The sequence below is a fragment of the Scyliorhinus canicula genome, chromosome 9, assembly GCF_902713615.1.
Source record: "Scyliorhinus canicula chromosome 9, sScyCan1.1, whole genome shotgun sequence".
NCBI classification, from domain to species: Eukaryota; Metazoa; Chordata; class Chondrichthyes; order Carcharhiniformes; family Scyliorhinidae; genus Scyliorhinus; species Scyliorhinus canicula.
The window spans coordinates 74,825,451-74,850,029 of record NC_052154.1 but is presented as its reverse complement, the minus strand read 5'-3'; the positions used below and the strand labels follow the sequence as shown (position 1 = coordinate 74,850,029).

The 24,579-nt window shown below is 44.9% G+C and overlaps 1 protein-coding gene across 3 annotated transcripts in view; it reads right to left on the bottom strand.

Annotated features, from left to right (window-relative positions):
• Window positions 1–24,579, bottom strand: part of tradd (tnfrsf1a-associated via death domain) — a 56,595-nt gene that overhangs the window by 18,366 nt on the left and 13,650 nt on the right. For 2 of the 3 annotated variants that reach the window (XM_038806933.1, XM_038806934.1), the window contains exon 2: window positions 13,737–13,881. In XM_038806933.1, the coding sequence (XP_038662861.1) occupies window positions 13,737–13,872 (136 nt within the window). In that variant the 5' untranslated portion in view covers window positions 13,873–13,881. Of the gene's footprint in view, window positions 1–13,736; window positions 13,888–24,579 lie in introns of all 3 variants that reach the window. The other variant, XM_038806932.1, reaches the window with a different exon arrangement.

Below are 24,579 nucleotides of genomic sequence, written 5' to 3'. Positions count from 1 at the left end.
TAGTCTAGAGCGATCGACCTTCGGGTTCAACGCAAAATCACCCCCCAAAATCAATTGGTGGGTATCCAAATCTGGCACAATAGCCAGCAACCATTTCATAAACAATACATTATCCCATCCCATTCAGGGCATGCACGTTTTCTAAAACTATCGACTTTCCCTTTAATGCCCCTCCTACCATCACTTACCGTCCACCCCGATTAGCCATAACCATCTCTGCCTGGAACCGAACACTATTAATTAAGATTACCATCCCTGGGCCCTAGTGTCAAAGCCTGAGTGGAACACTGGCTCACCCAGGCTTTCCAGAGCCTAATCTGGTCTTGGTTACGCATGCGAGTCTCCTGTAAAAACATCACGTTGGCTCCCAATCTCTTCAAATGTGCAAAAAGCCTTGCCCGCTTTACTGGTTTACCCCAGGCCTCGCACGTTCCAGGTGACTAACTTTGTTGGGGGCCTCCCACACACGTCACCGTCAGGTTAGCCACTGCCACCGTGATGCATCATACCTCCACAACCGCCCACAGCAGATGCCAGCTCCCTGGCCCTACCTTCATCCCTGGAACATTTTGACAACAAGGACTCCTATGTCAGACTCCTATTCATTGACTACAGCTCCACCTTCAAAACCATGGGCGCGATTCTCCGCTCCCCAGGCTGGGTGGGAGAATCGCGGGAGGGCCGCTCTGGCACCGCCCCGCGATTCTCCCACCCCCCCCCCAAAATGGCGTGTCGCGTTTTGCGACCGAGTTTCTCGCAACGATGCTTCGGGGGGGGGGGGGGGGAGGAGGGGGGGGGGAATAGGGGAATAGGGGCGAGGATCGGCCTCCGACGCCGGAGTGAAACACTCCGGGTTTCACTCCGGTGGTCGGCCGTTTCGGAGAATCGTGCCCCATAAACCCCCCACCAACCTCCAAGAAAAAGGGCAAAAACAGAACACACTACATTGCAATATTTACAGCCACCTCAACCCAACTTTGACATACACAAAATTCCACCAGCCCTCTTCAAACCAGTCCCAGTCCTTTGGCTCCAGTGTGTCAAAATAGTGATCCTGCGAACCCAGTGTGACTCTCAGCGTCACTGGATACAGCACCCCAAACTGCACACCCTTAATGTACAGCACAATAAGCCTTTGCCTTATTGAAGGCTGCACGTTATTTCGCCAAATCTCCTGGTAGATGCGCACCGTGTGCCGTCCCAGTCAACGTTCCGACTCTAGGACCCGCTCCTTCCTCTGGCAACTGTAAAATCAGATGGTCACCCACCATGGACGTCTGTTCGATGACAGCTTCTGCCTGATGTGCCCTGTCCAAATGCGGAGGGAGAACACTTCATCCCCATCCACCAATCAAGAACACATTTCTGTGGGCAGCACGGTGGCGCAGTGGGTTAGCACTGCAGCCTCACGGCGCCGAGGTCCCAGGTTCGATCCAGGCTCTGGGTCACTGTCCGTGTGGAGTTTGCACATTCTCCCCGTGTTTGCATGGGTTTCGCCCCCACAACCCAAAGATGTGCAGAGTAGGTGGATTGCCCCTTAATTGGAAAAAATGAATTGGGTACTCTAAATTTTTTTTAAATTTCTTTTAAAAGAACACATTTCTGAATGATGTGCAGATGCCAGCGTTGGACTGGGGTGAGCACAGTAAGAAGTCTTACAACACCAGGTTAAAGTCCAACAGGTTTGATTCAAACACGAGCTTTCGGAGCGCAGCTCCTTCCTCAGGTGAATGGCGAGGAATGTTCCAGAAACATTTATATAGACAAAGTCAGAGATGCTGGACAATGCTTGGAATGCAGGCATTTTCAGGTAATCAAATCATTACAGATCCAGGGAGAGGGGTAATCACAGGTTAAAGAGGTGTGAATTGTCTCAAGCCAGAACAGTTGGTGGGATTTTTCAAGTCCAGGCCAGATGGTGGGGGGTAAATGTAATGCAACATGAATCCAAGATCCCTGTTGAGGCCGCACTCATGCGTGCGGAACTTAGCTGTAAGTTTTTGCTCGACAATTCTGCGTTGTCGCGTGTCCTGAAGACCGCCTTGGAGAACGCTTACCCGGAGATCAGAGGCTGAATGCCCTTGACTGCTGAAGTGTTCCCCGACTGGAAGGGAACATTCCTGCCTGGTGATTGTCGCACGATGCCCGTTCATTCGTTGTCGCAGTGTCTGCATGGTCTCGCCAATGTACCACGCTTCGGGACATCCTTTCCTGCAGCGTATGAGGTAGACTACATTGGTCGAGTTGCACGAGTATGTGCCGCGTACCTGGTGGGTGGTGTTACCACGTGTAATGGTGGTATCCATGTCGATGATCTGGCATGTCTTGCAGAGATTGCCCTGGCAGGGTTGTGTGGTGTCGTGGTCGCTGTTCTGAAGGCTGGGTAGTTTGCTGCAAACAATGGTTTGTTTGAGGTTGCGCGGTTGTTTGAAGGCCAGTAGTGGGGGTGTGGGGATGACCTTGGAAAGATGTTCATCTTCATTGATGATGTGTTGAAGGCTGCGAAGAAGATGTCATAGTTTCTCCGCCCCAGGAAAGTACTGGACGACGAAGGGTACTCTGTCAGTGGTGTCCCGTGTTTGTCTTCTGAGGAGGTCGGTGCGGTTTTTTGCTGTGGCGCGTTGGAACTGTCGATCGATGAGTCGAGCGCCATATCCCGTTCGTACGAGCGCATCTTACAGCATCTGTAGGTGTCTGTTACGCTCCTCCTCGTCTGAGCAGATCCTGTGTATACGGAGGGCTTGTCCATAGGGGATGGCTTCTTTAATGTGTTTCGGGTGAAAGCTGGAGAAGTGGAGCATCGTGAGGTTGTCTGTGGGCTTGCGGTAAAGCGAAGTGCTAAGGTGACCGTCCTTGATGGAGATGAGTGTGTCCAAGAATGCAACAGAATTTGGAGAATAGTCCATGGTGAGTCTGATGGTGGGATGAAATTTATTGATCTCATCGTGTAGTCGTTTCAGTGATTCTTCGCTGTGGGTCCAAAGGAAAAAAATGTCATCGATGTATCTGGTGTATAACATCGGTTGCAGGTCCTGTGTGGTGAGGAAATCTTGTTCAAACTTGTGCATGAAGATGTTGGCATATTGAGGTGCAAATTTGGTCCCCATGGCTGTTCCATGCATCTGGGTGAAGAATTTGTTGTCGAAGGTGAAGACGTTGTGATCTAGAATGAAGCGGATGAGTTGCAGAATTGCGTCTGGAGATTGGCAGTTGTCAGTGTTGAGGACTGAGACTGTTGCAGCAATGCCGTCGTCATGGGGGATGCTGGTGTAGAGTGCCGAGACATCCATTGTGACGAGGAACGTTCCTGGTTCAACTGGTCCATGGGTGCTGAGTTTCTGTAGGAAGTCCGTCGTGTCACGACAGAAGCTGGGTGTACATTTCTGAATGTGATGGCCAATTTAAGCGATATGGGAAGGAGATTAAGGAGTCATTTAAAGCCACCATCGAGGAGGCATTGGGCCTGATACGGGAGCAGCTGGGCAGGCTTGCCAAAGCGGCGAAGGAGCAATGGCAGATGCTGAAGGGCATGGAGGAGGCCTTGTAGAGGCATTTCTGAAAAATACTTGGGCCCTCGACTCCCTACAGCAAGCCTACCACTCTGAGGTCCATGTGCCTTGACCGGTTCTCCAAATCTTCAACTTTGGCCTTCAGGCCCTTATTCCTATGCACCATGGGCAGTTCAGGCTCCTACGAAGCAAGCAGATCCTCGTGCCTCTACAAGGCCTCTTCCCGTATCAGGCCCAATGCCTCCTCGATGGTGGCTTTCAACGACTCGTTAATCTCCTTCCCTTATCGCTTAAATTGGCCATCCATCTTCCTGCCAAACTTCTCCACCTCCTGTGCCATCACCCAGCCAGCATTTCCAATGTGATGGGCACGCTGCCTCTGCCATCTTTTCTCCCCCAGATTCTTTTGTCGGGATACCAGGGGTTTTTTTCCAGTGGCCTTTTTTGACGAAGCTTTTGACATTCTTCTGTCGCCTTTCCGTTTCCCACACAAATCTACTGGGTTAGAACCCAAAACCTCCCACAAATACTAGAAAAACATAGAACATAGAACATAGAACAGTACAGCACAGAACAGGCCCTTCGGCCCTCGATGTTGTGCCGAGCAATGATCACCCTACTTAACCCACGTAACCGGCATACCCGTAACCCAACAATCCCCCCATTAACCTTACACTACGGGCAATTTAGCATGGCCAATCCACCTAACCCGCACATCTTTGGACTGTGGGAGGAAACCGGAGCACCCGGAGGAAACCCACGCGCACACGGGGAGGACGTGCAGACTCCGCACAGACAGTGACCCAGCCGGGAATCGAACCTGGGACCCTGGAGCTGTGAAGCATTGATGCTAACCACCATGCTACCGTGAGGCCCCGTGAGGGGATCAAAATACTGGGACCGGGCAGGCGCCACCTTTTGTGCGACCTGCCATTACCAGCAGCTTCTTCAATGACCTTCCTTCCGTCATAAGATCAGAATTGGGGATGTTCGCTGATAATTGAATAATGTTCAGCATAGTTTGCGATTCGTCAGATACTGAAGCAGTCCATGTCCAAATGCAGCAAGATCTGGTCAATATTCAGGCTTGGGCTGACAAGTGGCAAGTTACATTTGCGCCACTCAAATGCCAGGTAATGACCATCTCCAATACAACAGAATCTAATCATCATCTCATGACATTCAATGGCATCACTGAAATCCCCCACAATCGACATCTTGGGGGTTACCGTTGATCAGAAACTGAACTGATAAATACTGTGGCTACCAGAACAGGTCAAAGGCTATGAATCCTGTGGCGAGTAATTCATCTCCTGACCCCCCAAAGCCTGTCCACCACCTACAGGGTACAAGTCAGGAGTGTAATGGAATGCTGTCCACTTGCCTGGTTAAGTGCAACACCAATAACAGTCACGAAGCTCAACACCATCCAGTACAAAGCAGCCCAATTGATTGCTCTCCCTTCCCCAAACATTCAATCCCTTCACCACTGACAAACAGTAGCTGCTGTGTATACCATCTACAAGGTGCATTGCAGAAACTCATGGGTTCCTTAGGTGGCACCTTCCAAATCCACGACCACCACCGTCTAGAAGGACAAGGGCAGCAGATACCTGGGATCACCACCACCTGGAGATTTCCCTCCAAGTCTCTCACCACCCTGACTTGGAAATAGATCGCTGCTCCTTAACTGTCACTTGGTCAAAATCCTGGAACTCCCTAACAGCACGATGGGTGTGCCTACACCTCAGCAACTGCAGCAGTTCAAAAAGGCAGCTCACTATCATCTTCTGAAAGGCAACTAGGAATGGGCAATAAATGCTGGCCTAGCCAACGGCGTCCATATCCCACAAATGAATTTTAAAAATAAATTCCTTCATGGAGGTACACAGGCTGAAAACCAGTGGTGTAAAGTTCGCATTTGTGGTGGTGGCGACTTCATAAGATAAAATCGGCACAGTGATTAATAATTTTCTAGGAAATAGGAGAGTACTCAGCAGAGGCAGGTGGCCAACCTGGTCAGAGAACCTTCTGTGTGGCCTGCCCTCGGATGTTAAAGCAGCAGACTGGGCTTGTGGTCCAGGAAGGCAATATTAACCTGTTCAACAAGCCCAAATTGGATCATTGACCATGAAAACATTGTCGTAGAAACCCATCTGGTTCTCTAAGATCCTTTAGGGAAGGAAATCTAATATCCTTACCTGGTCTGGCCTTCATGTGACTCCAGACCCACAGCAATGTGGTTGGCTCTTAACTGCCCCTCAATGGCAATTAAGAATGGGCAATAAATGCCGGCACGGCCAGAGACACCCACGACCCATGAACAAATAAATTTGATCCTCTCTCTTCACAATATCTTCAAGAAAGAATGCTTATATAGTGCCTAGAAATTGGCTCTATGTTCTGATAACGTCTCAGCCATTATTGGTCGAGAAAAATGCTATTTGTTGAGAATCTGGTGTTTAGGAAGTAATTGTCTCCATCGACTCTGACTCCACTGGCAAGCCTGGTTTATCAAATACAAATGGCCTTCGTGTCTGTTTGTACCGCCTCAGAAATAACGAAGTGTGACATTTCCGAAACTACGAAGTGCTTCATCGATAACTCACGGACAGATGGTCGGTTGTCTTAATGGTTTTTGTTTAATCAAAATGTCCAGTTCAAACAAATAGCAATGAGGATATATTTTTATAAAAAATGTAGAGCAAGTTCTGTTCCGTCCTACAGTCAGTAGCAACACGAGTGGTATTCTCCATTAACAGGATGCTGCAAACAAGCCAAAAAGATGTTTTGCCTGTCTTAAAAATAAGTAGTGGGATATGAAATGCAGTGCCAGTGTAATGCCAGCGATGTAGGCCTATGCCTCAATGACTGGCAAATCACATCAAACATCACGTCCCTTCATAGAATCACAGAATCCCTACAGTACAGGAGAAGACCTTTCGGCCCATCAAGTCAGCACCAACCCGCTGAAAGAGCACCCTACTTTGGTTTAATCCCCCACCCTATCCCCATAACCCCACCTAGGGGCAATGTATCATAGCCAATCCACCTAACCTGCACATGTTTGGACTGTGGGAGGAAACCGAAGCACCTAGAGGAAACCCATGCAGACACAAGAAGAATGTGCAAACTCCACACAATCACCGGAGGTCAGAATCTAACCCAGGTTCTGGCATTGAGAGGCAGCACTGTTAACCACTGTGCCACCCTTTGGCTGTTCATAACAAAGTACTGACTACCCAACCAGCCGTGCATGCAAAACTCAAAACATTTGATGTGATTCTAGATTGGAATCCACACTTGCTAAACAATCCTGATTATAAGAAGAATTACACTGACAACCAGTTTAAGATCATCAGTTGGATTCACAATGTGGCTCACTTGTATAAGAATTAGGAGTAGGCCACTCGGCCCCTCGAGCCTGCTGGACCATTCAATTAGATCACGGCTGATTGGATTGTAACTTCAACTCGATTCATGCCTACCCCCTTGCTTATCAAGAATCTATTTACTTTTGCCTCAAAGATATTCAAAGACTCTGCCTCAACCATCTATTGAAGAAGAGAATTCCAAAGTCTCACAACCCTCAAATAACTTTATTTTCCTCTTATATATTTCGATCAAGTCACCTCTTACTCTTCTAAACTTCAGTGGATACAAGCCTAGCCTGTCCAGCCTTTCCTCACACGACAACCCACACAATCCAGGTATTAATCCAGTAAGCCTTTTCTGAACTGCTTCCAGTGCATTTAAATCTTTCCTTAAATAAGATGACCAAGATTGTACACAGTACTCCAGACTTGGTCTGACTGATGTCCTTATATAACTGAAGCATAATCTCCATAATCTTGTAAAGAATTCCCCTCGCAATAAATAATAACATTCCTTATGTTTGCTAATAACTTGCTGCACCTGCATACTAACCTTTTGCAATTCATGCACTCTGATATCCATTACTTATATTCCTGCGAGGCAACTTGGGACATTTACTTCATTAAAGGCACAATATAAGTAAAAACTGCATGCTGGAGGCTGCAGATATGCACACACAGGGTCTTGTATTTTGCAGTTAAAAGGAGAATTCCCATGCATTGCATCTTTTCCAGCCAAACAAAAACTTGGGGGCAGCCATTCACTGTTTCATTCCCCAGGGCACTTTTTTTGACCAGAGTTGACTTGCCTGATTTGAATTTAAACAAAAGCTTGGTAGTTAACTGTTCCCTGGTACATTCTCCTGAGCTACACCTCAATCGTTCATTTGCCAGCCACTCAGCACTCTCTTCGCATGCAGCATAAGTTGTTCTTCCCTATACAACAAATAATTTTGTGAATCTGTCCCAACCAGACCACATTGGCATTCAATCTTCAAAAATCAAATGGTTTTAATTGAAAATTTTCACCCAGAGTTCCTTCGTTCGCCTATCTAACCCAATCCTGAATGTTGACGTTTCTGCTTCAAACACTAAAATTGCAAGTGAATTCCGCAACCTCATAACGTTCATTGAAGTCAGAACATCTCCTCGTTTTCTGTTCTAAATCTCTCATATTTCACAACATCCAGTTTTTACTTATACTGTGCCTTTAATGAAGTAAATGACTCGGGTTTCCTCACAGGAGTATTATCAAACAAAACACGGCACTGAGTCACAAGGAGACATCAGGGCAGATGACTTGGTCAAAGAAGTAGGTTTTGAGGAAGCTCTTAGAAGCTGGAAAGAGAGGTGGAGAGGTTGAGGGAGGGAATTCCTTGAAATCTGTAGATACAGCCACCCAAAGGTGGAGTAATTAGAATCGGGATGCTCAAGAGGCCAGAATTACCCGAGTGCAGCTATCTCGGAAGGTTATGGGCTGAAGGAGACAGGCCATGGAGAGATTTGAAAACAATTACGAAAATTTAACCAAAAATAAACAAGGTGTTGCTTAACAGGGTTGTAGGTCAGTGAGTAAAGAGGTGATGGGTGAACAGGTCTTGGATGCAAGTTAGGTGGTAAGCAGGAGGCTTTTGGATAACATCAAGTCTGTGGAGGGTAGAAAATGAGAGGCTGGTCAGGATGCCTGGAAATAGCCACATCTCAGAAGGTAACAAAGGTAGACCTATACCCCTTGTCCACTGCCTGTAACTATAGTCACATTACTTCATAATTTAACACACTTCTATTATGTTGCTCAGTAATCTACGGATCTCTTAAGAAAGAATGTCTTTTTCACATATGTATTTCTTCATACCAGATTACATCCGAGTAACTTTGTACTGTCCCCTCTCTACAGCATAAAGATCTTTCCTATAGCGTGAGGCTGATTTTCATACCTCAAAGGTCTTTTTATTCAGGCTTATTAGTACTTTCTGTTTTTTTATATTTGATATACTTTGTTATAAAATTTAGAATTCTATTAGCTTATTTCACAACCCAATTGACCCAAGGTTCTGACCATAATTGCTTGTCATTTCCTTTCAGAGTATGCATCTACTGTCACATTTGAGGAAGTAATTATCTATCTCACATTTACTATTCAATTCTACCTGCCTTTTTCTTTAGCCCATTTTCACATCTTGAATCCCATTTTGGCTACTTCTGACTTTCTGAATAATAAGAACATAAGAACTAGGAGCAGGAGTAGGCCATCTGGCCCCTCAAGCCTGCTCCGCCATTCAATTAAATCATGGCTGATCTTTTGTGGACTCAGCTCCACTTTCCGGCCCGAACACCATAACCCTTAATCCCTTTATTCTTCAAAAAACTATCTATCTTTACCTTAAAAACATGTATTGAAGGAGCCTCAACTGCTTCACTGGGCAAGGAATTCCATAGATTCACAACCCTTTGGGTGAAGAAGTTCCTCCTAAACTCAGTCCTAAATCTACTTCCCCTTATTTTGAGGCTATGTCCCCTAGTTCTGCTGTCACCCGCCAGTGGAAACAACCTGCCCGCATCTATCCTATCTATTCCCTTCATAATTTTAAATGTTTCTATAAGATCCCCCCTCATCCTTCTAAATTCCAACGAGTACAGTCCCAGTCTACTCAACCTCTCCTCATAATCCAACCCCTTCAGCTCTGGGATTAACCTAGTGAATCTCCTCTGCACACCCTCCAGCGCCAGTACGTCCTTTCTCAAGGAGACCAAAACTGAACACAATACTCCAGGTGTGGCCTCACTAACACCTTATACAATTGCAACATAACCTCCCTAGTCTTAAACTCCATCCCTCTAGCAATGAAGGACAAAATTCCATTTGCCTTCTTAATCACCTGTTGCACTTGTAAACCAACCTTCTGTGACTCATGCACTAGCACACCCAAGTCTCTCTGAACAGCGGCATGCTTTAATATTTTATCGTTTAAATAATAATCCCGTTTGCTGTTATTCCTACCAAAATGGATAACCTCACATTTGTCAACATTGTATTCCATCTGCCAGACCCTAGCCCATTCACTTAACCTATCCAAATCCCTCTGCAGACTTCCAGTATCCTCCGCACTTTTCGCTTTACCACTCATCTTAGTGTCATCTGCAAACTTGGACACATTGCCCTTGCTCCCCAACTCCAAATCATCTATGTAAATTGTGAACAATTGTGGGCCCAACACGGATCCCTGAGGGACACCACTAGCTACTGATTGCCAACCAGAGAAACACCCATTGATCCCAACTCTTTGCTTTCTATTAATTAACCAATCCTCTATCCATGCTACTACTTTACCCTTAATGCCATGCATCTTTATCTTATGCAGCAACCTTTTGTGTGGCACCTTGTCAAAGGCTTTCTGGAAATCCAGATATACCACATCCATCGGCTCCCCGTTATCTACTGCACTGGTAATGTCCTCAAAACATTCCACTAAATTAGTTAGGCATGACCTGCCCTTTACGAACCCATGCTGCGTCTGCCCAATGGGACAATTTCTATCCAGATGCCTCGCAATTTCTTCCTTGATGATAGATTCCAGCATCTTCCCTACTACCGAAGTTAAGCTCACTGGCCTATAATTTCCTGCTTTCTGCCTACCTCCTTTTTTAAACAGTGGCGTCACGTTTGCTAATTTCCAATCCACCGGGACCACCCCAGAGTCTAGTGAATTTCAGTAAATTATCACTAGTGCATCTGCAATTTCCCTAGCCATCTCTTTTAGCACTCTGGGATGCATTCCATCAGGGCCAGGAGACGTGTCTACCTCTAGCCCCATTACCCCATTAGCTTGCCCATCACTACCTCCTTAGTGATAACAATCCTCTCAAGGTCCTCACCTGTCATAGCCTGATTTCTATAAGTCGCTGGCATGTTATTTGTGCCTTCCACTGTGAAGACCGACCCAAAAAACCTGTTCAGTTCCTCAGCCATTTCCTCATTTCCCATTATTAAAACTCTCTTCTCATCCTCTAAAGGACCAATATTTACCTTAGCCACTCTTTTTTGTTTTATATATTTGTAAAAACTTTTACTGTCTGTTTTTATATTCTGAGCAAGTTTACTCTCATACTCGACCTTACTCTTCTTTATAGCTTTTTTAGTAGCTTTCTGTTGTCCCCTAAAGATTTCCCAGTCCTATAATCTCCCAGCAATTATGCCTCTGATTTTTTTCATCAACTGCAAATTTCAATAGCACTCCCTCCCTCCAACCCAGGCTATACCAAGATCACTGGCCTGCACAGTAAACACAACAACTGAACTGCAATATAGCACTACCCAAAATTACACTTAACTCCTAATTTTCATTCTTCCACACAAATGTTATTTATCCCCAGATTCCTACCCTTAATCTCTAGTAATCTCCAATGGGGCAACCTTACGAAAGGTTTTCTAAAGTCCATGTATACTACATTTCTGATATCTACCACACTTACTACCGCTGCAAATAATTCTTTGTTTTCTCTCGATCTTCATTTATTTCTGAATCTCTCCACTGGTCTCCGATTCTATTTCCAACTCCTTCTTTCTACAAGACGCTAGGCATATATTCTTTGTGATGAAAATTTACATTAGGAAAATAAGGAAATTACATGAAGTTAGCTGCTGCCTTTTAAATGGAACATGTAAAAATGGAGGAGATTGTAAATGAAATAAAGCAAAGTATTAAGTTTACATTTATCTAAAAATAGTGACCATAAGAAAATACAATGAAAGATCTGTAAACTTTGAAAAAAGTAACTTCTTAAGGAAGATAAAACAATAGAGTGAAAGATGGAAGAGGAAAAAAACATGTTTAAAGAGAGATGGAAGACTATATCATTAGGTGTGATTACAAGACCTAGAAGTAGTGTGTGCTGGAAACAGGCTTGTGAATAAGCAGCTGCCGTCACCCTATGAGAAAAGTGTTTGTGATTGCAATGTTTTGAGGCAGATTTTAGGTTCTCAGTGTTGGATAAGAGAGAAAAGCCTGTGTAACATTTCCCCTATAGCAACAGCAGATTATGTGGTAATATTACTGGAATTTCATAGGTTAACCATAAATGATCTTTTCCTGATCTCATCCCTGGATATTTTCCCTCCAGTTCATATTGCCAAATATGCTACCAACATGTTCAGGGAAGTTGATGTTTCTTGAATTGTATTTTTTGTTTCTCTTATGGATAGAAGTGTTTTAAAACATGCATTGAAGGTCTGTGGGTGTTCCCCATCAATGGGTGAAACATATTTCCTTCAGGTTATTCAAGGCACTTCCTACGAAAGCAGACAAGGACGTACCCACAACCGCCACGACAGACACTACTGGAAGACCTACTGGACGCAAGTATCCTAGAGAAAGGGAACTGTAGCGACATGTATGACCGACTGGTAGAAAGGGACGACACCGTATTGGACGCAACAAGAAGGAAATGGGAGGACGACCTGGGGATGGAGGTAGGGTGGGGACTCTGGAGCGAAGCGCTGCATAGGGTCAACTCCACCTCCACGTGCGCAAGGCTCAGCCTGACGCAACTAAAAGTGGTACATAGAGCCCACTTAACAAGAAACCGTATGAGTAGGTTCTTCCCGGAGGTGGAGGACAGATGTGAACGGTGCCAAAGAGGCCCGGCCAACCACGCCCACATGTTCTGGTCTTGCCCCAGACTTGTGGATTACTGGACAGCCTTCTTCGAGGCAATGTCCAAAGTGGTGGGGGTGAGGGTGGAGCCATGCCTGATAGTGGCGGTCTTCGGGGTTTCAGACCAGCCAGATCTATTCCTGGGGAGGAGGGCGGACGCCCTTGCCTTTGCCTCCCTGATCGCCCACCGTAGAATCCTGTTTGGCTGGCGGTCAGCAGTACCGCCCAGAGCTGCAGACTGGCTGTCCGACCTCTCGGAATCTCTCCAAATGGAGAAAATCTAATTCGCCATCCGAGGGTCAGACGACGGCTTCCATAGAACGTGGGAGCCATTCATGCAACTGTTCCGGGACCTGTTTGTGGCCAACGTACAAAAGGAAGAATAGCCGGGTGGCCAAGAATCAGGGGAAAATGGACGGGAATCGGGGGAAGGTAGCGGGGGGGGGGTTGCGGGTTCGTTATGGTGGTTTGATGGCAAGCTAAGGCCCAAAACCAAACTATAAATAAATGCCTATAAACATGTGCCTCGGCCATATTGGGGAATGTAAAATATGTATGCTGGCTAAAGGGGCGGCCACAATTGTTGTTATAAAGATGCTTACCTGTAAATATACATGTTAAATTTTTGTGTTTTCTTTTTTTCCTCTCTAATAATTTGTAACTTGTCATATATAAAACATGAAAACTCAATAAAAAACATTTATAAAAAAAAAGGTTATTCAAGGCACATGGAAACTGTTTACCTGAAAAATATGGAGAAACCTAATCCAATCTCAACCTCACCTTCTCACCAGATGCTGGCTATCAAGTCATGTTTAATATAATGTCCTATTTAAGTGGGACAGGGAGAGAGTTCGCCCCAACAAACTATCTCTGACAATAACAGTTCGTGGAAATCTAGAAACTGGATTAAAAACAGATTGAGAGGTTGAAAATCTGACAGATTTAACATTCGGATGGTTTAGATTGTTCGATAAAGCCCTTCAGAGAGAGGAGTAAATCTGGGCTGGCTTATTTATACTTTATTTCATGTATCTTATGGACCAAATATTTTTCTCATAGATACTCAAGCTGCACTACGCCCACGGAAAAGAGTCTTTCTGTGGACAACAGAAATAGCACCTTGCAGTCCTGCTTACAATAACTAGCACAGGAATGGAGAACACTGCCATAACAGCCAACTGAAAGTTGCAACTTACCAGCAAGAGTCAGTTTCAGGGCTTTATAAATCCTCAGCTGTATTTCGGGGTCCTGGTACAGGGCCGATAGATCCGTCTTGTCTGAGTGAATGAAGAGAAACACACTGCCCACCCAGGCTGGAGCCACAGAATCCATCCTCAGCCACTGTAACTGACACAAACAAAGAGGTCACTCAAACCAGCGAGACTGTCACACACTGAACACCCAATGACTGGAGTGTGGGTCCTCTCCAACACCAACTCAACTTTAACCTGAAGAACGCATGGTTGCTCAAGATCGGACAACTGGCTTCATGAGCCTTAAGGTATAATAATATTATAATAATATAAACAGATTGGTGAATTGCTGAAACTCTGCCAGTGCCAAACTTAATGAAATGTTAACTTGGCCTTAAGAGCTTATAATTTGGAGGGTTTTCCCACCCAAAGTGCCACTTAAACATTTTGTATGTTATATATGTTGAAGCTCAAGGGCAGAATATTAGAAATATATCAACTTTTGTCCGCTGACACCTTGAATGAAAAAAAAATGACTCTTGAAGATTGGACTGGGCAATTTCTATTTCCTGGGTAGTCTGAAGCCTCCAATTGTGATATCCAGGCTCAGGCAAACACAATCTCTTATTTATAAAGTCCATATAATTCAGTCAAGCACATTGCCAGGCTGACAACTTCTCGAGTAAGCTAAAGCTGATTACTCAGGGGAGTGCTACCCCAGGAGCATGTGATATCTCCAGCAATCTGGACGGCTCAGAGGTGGGAATGTGAAATTAAACTCAGTAACACTGATGCACTACAGTGTTACATATAAATATTAGTCACTGACAAAAATAATAAAGCAAAAAATAAGTTTCTAAGTTATACCAACAGAATGCCATTACCTCAAGTTTATCTTCCATGCCATGAGGGTAACCTTTTGTGCATCGCTGACCTGCCATGCTATGGCTGATTGGAGTGAAATTTCCTATTTTGTGCCAACATACCCCATACTATTTTTTCCTGTGGACCGTTCCTTGGAGAAATCTGCTACTGCCCAATCTAATGTCAATGGGAAACGACGAGGACCCATGGGAGAGGGTCTTCCAGCGCCCAGACTGAATTCAAAACTGGCGCCCTGCAGCTCACCACAATTAATTTCCTTTTGTGGGGGAATCTAGACCTGCAGGGCACAGATTCAAAATAAGATGGAGACGAGGACAAATTCCTTCTCTCAGAGAAGGTTGTTAGTGTTTGGCATTCTCGCGCCCCAATAAGCAGTGGAAGTTGTGCCCATGAATGTATTCAAGATCGAAGTACATAGAACATTGAATTTACAGTGCAGGAGGCCATTTGGCCCATCGAGCCTATGCTGGCCCTTGGAAAGAGCACCCCATTAAGTACACAACTCCGACCCATACCCGTAACCCAGCAACTCCACCCAACCGCTTTGACCACGAAGGGCAATTTATCATGGCCAATCCACCTAACCTGCACGTCTTTGGGCTGTGGGAGGAAACCGGAGCTCCCAGAGGAAACCTACGCAGACACGAGGAGAACGTGCAGACTCCGCACAGACAGTGACCCAAGCTGGGATTCGAACCTGGGACTCTGGAGTTGTGAAGCGACAATGCTAACCACTGTGCTACCGAATTAGATAGATTGTTGATTGTCGAGGGTTGTGAGGGGCAGGCAGATGGAGGTAAGGCCACATCAGATCAGGCAAGACTTTAGTGACTGGTGAAGCAGGTTTGAGGGTTAAATGGCATACTTCTGCTCCTATTTCTTAAGTTAAATCAGCCTTCACCTCTCTGACATATGTAAATGAACAGCAACAAGGCACATCCATAAATACAGCTGACCAAAATGTACCCATGTCTTTTCAACAAACCCACATCCACCCATGAAGTACAGAAGCTGTAAAGAAATTACAAAATCAAACTGTGGCACAGTAATTTGGGATATGCATTTCAGTCTCCAAGCTCTATCAACACCTGATGTTTTCACAGGCCTTTCCTGCTCTGAGTACATCCGGTAACTCAATGGATCAGGCTTCCTACTCAAGCCTTAGGCAGCCAATGTTCTTTCCACATTTTTACAATAAGGGCTCCCAGTTAGAACAAGCACACTAATTGCAATTCCCACTCCCTCTTCTCAATGTTGGGACATGTTCTTTATACTTCACAAAAAAAAGGCTCACTTATCCAAAGCATTTCTTTTTAGAAAGCGGCTTGGTGAATTAATCTCTGCCTCCCACACTTGGTGCCTCCTCTCAACAATCCAGCAGAGATCAGGAGCACGCAGCGTGGCAATCTGCAGATGCAGACATATACGCTGCCTCACAACTTGGTGTACCAATAGAGCAACTCACCATTCCCAGTGGAAAAATGTCTCAGCTTGGAACAGAGTTTAGTCAGTCCAACCTCAGAACAACTTGGTGAGACGGGGAGAATGTGCAGACTCTGCACAGTCAGTGACCCAAGCCGGGAAACAAATCTGGGACCCTGACGCTGTGAAGCAACAGTGCTAACCAGTGTGCTACCGCGCCACCCATAGACAGAAAAAGCCCTACAAATTGCATATTTGTCCCCTTGCAGAGAAACAGGAGAACAAAGACACCCAATCTGTGTAGATTATTGCTGATGTGCTTCTCGGGGATTAGTAAAACACACCAGTTGTGTGTAAATATATCAACATATCTGAAATCTTGTGCATATTTTCTATTGTCACTATTTTGGTCACCTTTTCATGTTGTGTTAAAAGGGGATGCAAACCAGTTCCAGGGATGAGTGCGGCACGGTAGCACAATGGGTAGCACTGTTGCTTCACTGCACCAGGGACCTGGGTTTGATTCCCGGCTTGGGTCACTGTCTGTGCAGTCTGCACCTTCTCCCAGTGTCTGCGTGGGTTTCCTCGGGTGCTCCGGTTTCCTCCCACAGTCCAAAGATGTACAAATTGATTAGGTGGTCATGATAAATTGCCCTCAGTGTCCAAAATGGTTAGGTGGGGTTACGAGGATAGGGTGTAGGTGTGGGTTTAAGTAGGGGTGCTCTTTCCAAGGGCTGGTGCAGACCGGTTGGGCTGAATGGCCTCCTTCTGCACTTTATGATTCTATGATAGGAATGAGCTACCAAAATCATGTTGAAGCATCCACAGGGATTTCCACACCAATTACACATCACCCTGAGGAAAGACACAACTTTCTGCCATTTTTTTGGAATTCAAAATTCTTCCAATCGCCAGTACATTTCAAATTTCCTACACCATAACTTGAGCTGCCATGGTTCTAAACTCTGGAATTCCCTCCCTAAACCTCCACCTCACTTTCCTTCTTCAAGATACTCCTTAAAGAACCTTTGACAACCTGCATCTTTGAGCAAACTTGAGGTCCCCTGTTTAAAATATCACCGCAAGAGGCTTTGAGTCATATTTTGTCAGATAATATTCCCGGAAGCGCATTGTAAAGTCCCATTAAATTCAAGGTGTTATATAAACACAAGGCACTGTAAAATTAACCAACTTGGCGTGTGCAGCGCCCAGTCTTTGCTTCTTGATATATGGCACACAACAGCATCCCCCCCAACTACGCCCCCGCCATCGCCTAAGTCATAATCATTTTCGCTGGAATAATCCTTGCTTTTCAGATGAAGAGAACACCCTGAATCTTAATCAAGGGAAAATTTTCAGTCTCTGCTAAGTTTCTGTAACTGGATGGGGCGGGGTAGGAGCTATTTCAAAGATTAAAAAACAACAACCTATTATTAGCTTTATTCTCTGGACTTAATACCTAGGTTTGCAGAGTCGCAGCACCACCTGCTAGTAGGAAGACAGTACCACATAGACAAAACGTTCTCCCAGCTGAAAACACCACATTCCTCTGTCATCCGGAGAGGCAAGGTTCAGTCTTTATCACTCATCCTCACTGACGACATACTTGCAGGAATCGTGCCAGTTTAAGCACCAGTTAACATGACAGCCTCTTGGAGGTGAAAAATTTCCCGCGTGTATAAAAAAAAATCCTTAATCTATCTCTGCACATAATTACAGATTTTGCATTTGATGCGCATCTGTCATCGCACCTTACAAGCCCGTCACATCTTCTAAATGTCTTTCAAAAAAAGAAATTGCAACTCGCTTAATTAACCAAACAACTAAGTACCTGATTGGCTAAAATGTGAAAGAATAAACAAGTGTTTTTTTTAATGCAAAAAGCAGAAATCAAACATTGCAGTTTCCCACCCAATAACATCTGAAAGCAATCTGTCTGCCTCAAAACCCATATTATTTTGTTGTCTCATTGCTACTTCATGCACATTGAAAGATGGCCAAGAGCTTCACCACAGATCCAGAGCCATCAGTGGGAGTCTGACTCTAGGTCAGGTTTCTCTCAGCTATCGCATGTGACATTAACACAGCAGTGTTAATACAGAATCCTGGGACCCCATTTTCCCCATAAATACCGTACAGTGGAGAAGGAGGCCATTCAGCCCTTCAAGTCTGTACCGATCCTCTAAAGGAACACCCTGCCTAGGCCCACTCCCCCGCCCTATCCCCGTAACCTCATCTAACCTGCATATCCTCGGACACTAAGCAATTTAGCATGGCCAATCCACATAACCTGCACATCTCTGGACTGTGGGAGGAAACCCATACAGACATGACGAGAACGTGCAAACTCCAAACAGACAGTTACCCAAGGTCAGATTCGAACCCAGGTCCCTGGTGCTGTGAGGCAGCAGTGCTAGGCTGTGCCATCCCGTACAGGATCGATTTTTGCCCTGGGATTCCAGCCTTATCCTCACTCCAAATATTTATGATTCTATATATGCACCTCCTGTATTCTTAAATTCTAAGCCTGCCAACTCTCTACAAGTCAGAATGCAGTGAAATACTCCCCCTTTGCCTGGATGAATGCCGCTCCAACACTCAAGCAGCTCGACACAATACGGCACAGAGCATCTTGTTTGATCAGCACCCCATTCGCCACCTTAAATACTGATTTTCGGCACAGCGGCAGCAGTGTATACCATCTACAAGGTACACTGCAGCAACGCACCGAGCCTCCTTCAACAGCGCCTTCCAAATGCGTGGCCTCTACCACCTAGAGGAACATGTGTAGCTGATGCATGGGAGCACCACCTAGTGTTGACAACCCTCCAGGATTGGCCTAGAGTCTCCAAGAATTGAAGTACAATCTCCAGGACACTGCTGTGCGCAACCCTGGAGAAGAAATCATTGGGATAGTAAAAAAGATTTATTTCTGCATCAATTCGTTTGACTATTTATTTTTACCAGATTTTAAAATATAGAAAATGGGAGAGAAAAAAGCCACCATCATCCAATTGAGTAATGAGCATTTTTGCTTCCCAATTGGCATAGGAAGGCCGTGCATCACAAGGTCAATTTTAAAAAATTAATTTACAGGATGTGGACGTCGCTGCGCACGCCAGCATTTATTGCCCATCCCTAGTTGCCCTTCAAAAGGTGGTGGTGAGTTGGCTTCTTGATCTGCTGCAGTCCTTGAGGTGTAGGTACACCCACTGTGCTGCTAGGGAGGGAGTTCCAGGATTTTGCCCCAGCAACAATAAAGGAACTGCGATATATTTCCAAGTCAGGGTGGTGAGTGACTTGGAGGATAACCTCCAGGTGACTGGATTCCCAGGTATCTGCTGCTCTCTATATGGTAGTGGTCGTGGGGTTTGGAAAGTGCTGCCTAAGGAACCTTGGTGAGTTACTGCAGTGCATCTTGTAGATCTTGAGTGGCATGGTGTCACAGTGGTTAGCCCTGCTGCCTCACAGCTCCAGGGACCCAGGTTTAATTCCAGCCTCAGGTGACTGTCTGTGTGGAGTTTGCACTTTCTCCCCGTGTCTGCGTGGGTTTCCTTGGGTGCTCCGGTTTCCTCCCACAGCCCAAAGATGTGCAGGTTAGGTGGATTGGTCATGATAAATTGCCCAATTAGTGTCCAAAAGGTTAAATGGGGTTACTGGGTTATGGGGATACGGTGGAGGCGTGAGCTTAAGTAGGGCGCTCTAGCCAAGGACTGGTTCAGACTTGATGGCCCAAATGGCCTCATTTTACAGTGTAAATTCTATGATTTCATGATATGATGGTACACAAGGCTGCCACTGTTCGTCGTGGTGAAGGGTTTGAATGTTTGTGGAATGTTGGCTGACTAATGGCTGGAGTGTGGAGTCGGCACAACATCGAGGGCCGAAGGGCCTGTTCTGTGCTGTACTGTTCTAAATCTAAATCTAAAAGCTGTGATGAAAACTATGGGAATATATTTAATCAGAGCTCGCAACCTTACACCACCACTTGCAATGTTCCCCTCCAAGTCTCAAATGAAGTTGACTTGGAACTATATTGGATGTATCAAGATCACCTGGACTGCAGCGGCTCAACACCACCTTCTCAAGTATAAATTAAATATGGGCAATAAATGCTGGCTTTGCCGACAATCTGCGACTGAATATTAGGGTCATTGCAAAAAAAGATCACTGCAGATTCGCAATGATCCGAAGTATCTATTCCTGTCAACTGTCAAATTAAAACATGACCGAAAGAAGCCACAGGAGGCTTTGTCCATACGCTCTCCAAGTAAACCATAATGAAGGGTATCTCCAAGCTTCTTCTGTTCATCTAAACTTCATTTTGAAAAAACCCACACAAAATGGAGGGCATAAGCAAGACAAAGCTGGAAGTTCAAAGCTTTAGATTCTGCAATGAATTTTAAAAGATGCAATTCTGTAAACATATCACCATCAGCTGCCATAAGGCGCCAGGTTGAGCACAGCACCTGTGGAGAACAATTTATATTTCTGAGAAATAAATACTGGAGACTGGCTTTAAAAAAGAACAGCACTTAATTTGTAGCTTTGGAAAAAAAACCCCGAAATATCTTCCACTCAAGCCCAGCTGATCCTGCCTTTTCGTACGCCTGCTGCACACGTCAACATGTCACCCGTTGCCTGGGAAACAGGATCTATTGTAGCGAGGTACAACTTAATTGCAACCCTTAGAACATAGAACATAGAACGATACAGCGCAGTACAGGCCCTTCGGCCCTCGATGTTGCACCGACATGGAAAAAATCTAAAGGCCATCTAACCTACACTATGCCCTTATTATCCATATGCTTATCCAATAAATTTTTAAATGCCCTCAATGTTGGCGTGTTCACCACCACTCTTTGCGTAAAAAACCCACCTCTGACCTCTGTCCTATATCTATTACCCCTCAATTTAAGGCTATGTCCCCTCGTGCTAGCCACCTCCATCCGCGGGAGAAGGCTCTCGCTGTCCACCCTATCTAACCCTCTGATCATTTTGTATGCCTCTTTTAAGTCACCTCTTAACCTTCTTCTCTCTAACGAAAACAACCTCAAGTCCATCAGCCTTTCCTCATAAGATCAGGTCTTTACAGATATTTAAACGCCTGGAGATCAGAAACTTCCACCCTCCAGGGATCACATATGGATCCCCCTTCCTGCAATCAGATCCCTACAGGTAAACAAACCTTTCCAATACTTTGCCCACAACAGAAGTAAGGCTCACTGGTCCTTAAAGATATATAAACGGCCCTGGGGATCAAGCCTGACACATATATAAACTTCTCCCGCGGATGGAGGTGGCTAGCACGAGGGGACATAGCCTTAAATTGAGGGGTAATAGATATAGGACAGAGGTCAGAGGTGGGTTTTTTACGCAAAGAGTGGTGAGGCTGTGGAATGCCCTACTCTGGGCAAAAAAAAAACCATACCAATTTAAAAAAATATTTCATGCAATCTTTTGACAAAATTGGTAAAATCACCAGTTCCAAGAGGGCATTATCGGAGCGGGCTGCCTCCAATATAATGTATTCTCCCCAAACAATGCAACAATGATCAGTGCCAGTTACTAATGAAATGGGTCATTGATAGGGAATATTTTTTTTAAAGACCCCTGCAAGTTGAGGATGAGGTCACAATAATAGGAAACCAGTTAGTGAATCTAATTTCACTTATTGCAATTAGGGTTCCGTTCCATCCTTCTGACAATCCGGCAGTGTCCTTGGGCACAAATTCTCAAAAGATTATTCACCTCAAGTGCCTCGAACAGTTAATTGCACAAAGCTTGAAGTTTGCCTTCATTGTCAAGAGGAAAATTGAGCCAAGTCGATTTAAAGCTTGTTGTTATTATAGTCCAGTTGTCTACAAGTGTGTAAAAATAATTTACTTCAATTTACAGTTGCAGGAAAGATATGATAGCTTATTCAAGGATTTAATCAAAGTGCACGGGTGCTTGTACAATAGTCGATTTCACCAGATGCTTGCAGTGGCTGACAAAATAAAAAGATACTTCAATTTACAGTTGCAGGAAAGATATGATAGCTTATTCAAGGATTTAATCAAAGTGCACGGGTGCTTGTACAATAGTCGATTTCACCAGATGCTTGCAGTGGCTGACAAAATAAAAAGATGCAAAGTCTGCCTAAATACTAATTGTAATTTTTCAGAGCTGAACATTTCCTATTGGCTTTAAGACTATAAATGTAGTGAACAAAAGAAAGTGAACCTCAAATTAAATTTGCTGTCTACAAACAGACACCATCTGCAGCTCTGTGTCCAGTTTTGGTCATCACACTTCCGGAAGGATATATTGGCCTTTGACAAGGTGCACGACAGATTCACCAGAACGATACAGGGCTTACGGTGTTAAACTATAAGAACTTGATGCCTAAACCTCACTTGCATTCCTTTGAGTGTAGAAAATTGTGGGTTGATCTGATTGAGGTGTTTAAAATGCTAAAAAGGGTTCAGTAAATTGCTTCCTCTGGTGAAGGGATCAAGAACAAGAAAGAGTCCATGCAATGTAGGTGCAACACAGTGATTAAGTAGAGAGCTCCAGGATTTTGACACAGGGACAGTGAAGGAATGGCAATACATTTTTAAGTCAGGATGTTGAATGGCTTGGAGGGGGACTTCCAGGTGATGGGTATTCCCCATCTGTTTGCTGCCCTTGCCCTTCTAGATGGTAGAAGTCACGGGTTTGGAAGGTGCTGTCTAAAGAACTTTGGTGAGTTGTTGCAGTGCATCTGGTTCATTCTGAAGCAAGAGCAGCCAAGGTTATTTTCAGAATGGAGCATCCCAAACAAGCAGTTGCACTGGCATGAGATTCAAAAGAGCAGCCAGTCCAGTAGCAAGTGGAGGTGAGGTTAAGAACTTCCCCACTTCAAACTTCAGAAGTGTCATCTCAAAGACAAATCGGATGATATTTGTAAGTAACTGGCTTTCTTCATTTATGTGACAATAATTTTTAAAAAACAATATCAATAGCGAAGTCAATAACCAGGCCAAAGCTCCTGTGTATATCTTGTAAGCTGCCTATGAATTGGCCTCTGAGGGCAATGTTCGATGATGTGCTCCATGGTCTGATTTGGAGCTCCAATCACACCTTGAGGGTGTTTTAATGTTTTACCAATGGAGAAGGTGACAGCATCTATCATGGCCAGTTCTGAAGTGATTGGTCACTGTTAATGGGAAAGATTAGATCTTTCATGTTGTCCTTTTTGTTCTCCTTTAACAAATCATTTCTAATGCCGCAGTTCCTCCAAGCATTACACTCTGCCAGTCATCAATGCTTCGGGAGCTCGCTGAAATGCTTTGGTGACAGCCCAAATTGGGTTGGTCAAGATGGCCAAGTCAATCTGGATTGGTACATCTTTGTTGATGTAATGCTTGTATTCCCTGGAGACTGCAGATTGAAGGTTTCAATGTGGTCATACCAAGTTTGTCATGTCATAGTTGACGGATTTGGAATGCAGAATACTGTAGCCATCTGGGATGGCCACTTCCAGAATACAAAATGGACGCTGGCAAAGAATATAGGGAACTGTGGACAATGCTAGAAAACAAGCAGGCACAGAAGCCTGAATGTATATTTGGGAAACAGATCCCAGACGGAATTGAAACTATAGGTCGATTAGCATATTGATGGCCCATCTCCGGGAACAAAGGAATGACACTCAAGTAACCAATACTAGCAGACATCCCAGTGCCAGAAAGACACAAACAAAGCAAGGCCAACGGCCACCTAAGACACGCCCAGCCATCAGGGCACCCACCCCTTTATTGGTCAAGATCGATAACAGTGATCGATAAGCGACCCAATTAATTGGGAACAAGTTTAAGGCCCACCTAAAAGCACGCAAAGCCCCTCCAAGTATAAGAAGGAACCCCCACGAGAGATTCGCTCTCTTGGACTTGGCTCTCAAAGCGGAGAGACCCATCCACCAGCATCACCAGAAGCAAGTAAGTTCAAGGTCATCGCTCACTACCAGACGGACGACCTTAGCTGTTCTCCTGTACCTCTTCGAACCCAAGAACCTCAGATCCGAACAACGGCCATTGTTCCTCTGACTGAGTGGGCACCCGAAGTTAAGTATAGGCATTAGCGTTTGAGATAGTTTAGTTTGTAGTACTTTGTGCATGTGTAGATCCTACTGTGTGTGTAAACAAATAGTATTGATTTTGAACTAACTAACTGGCGTTTTGGTCTTTGATCAGTATTCGGGTTGAACCTTGTGGCGGTAGAGATTTACCTGGTGATTCTAAGTGTAAACATAATTAGGATTAAGGAAAGCGACCATATTGACGGCTATATTTATAGCAAATAAACAGAGCAACATCACTGGCGACTCTGGTGGGACTCAACCTTGAAGTGGCTTTGTCACTCTGAGAAAACCCAAATTTGAATTAGAATCCAATTGGAAAAAGGAAAACCACAAGCGTAAGACCAATACTGATCAAACCACCAGAATTCGGAAGTGTGTTATTTGCATGCGTACTAACAGGGATATAAGGTAAACCCGAGAGATTTTGTTGCGTAA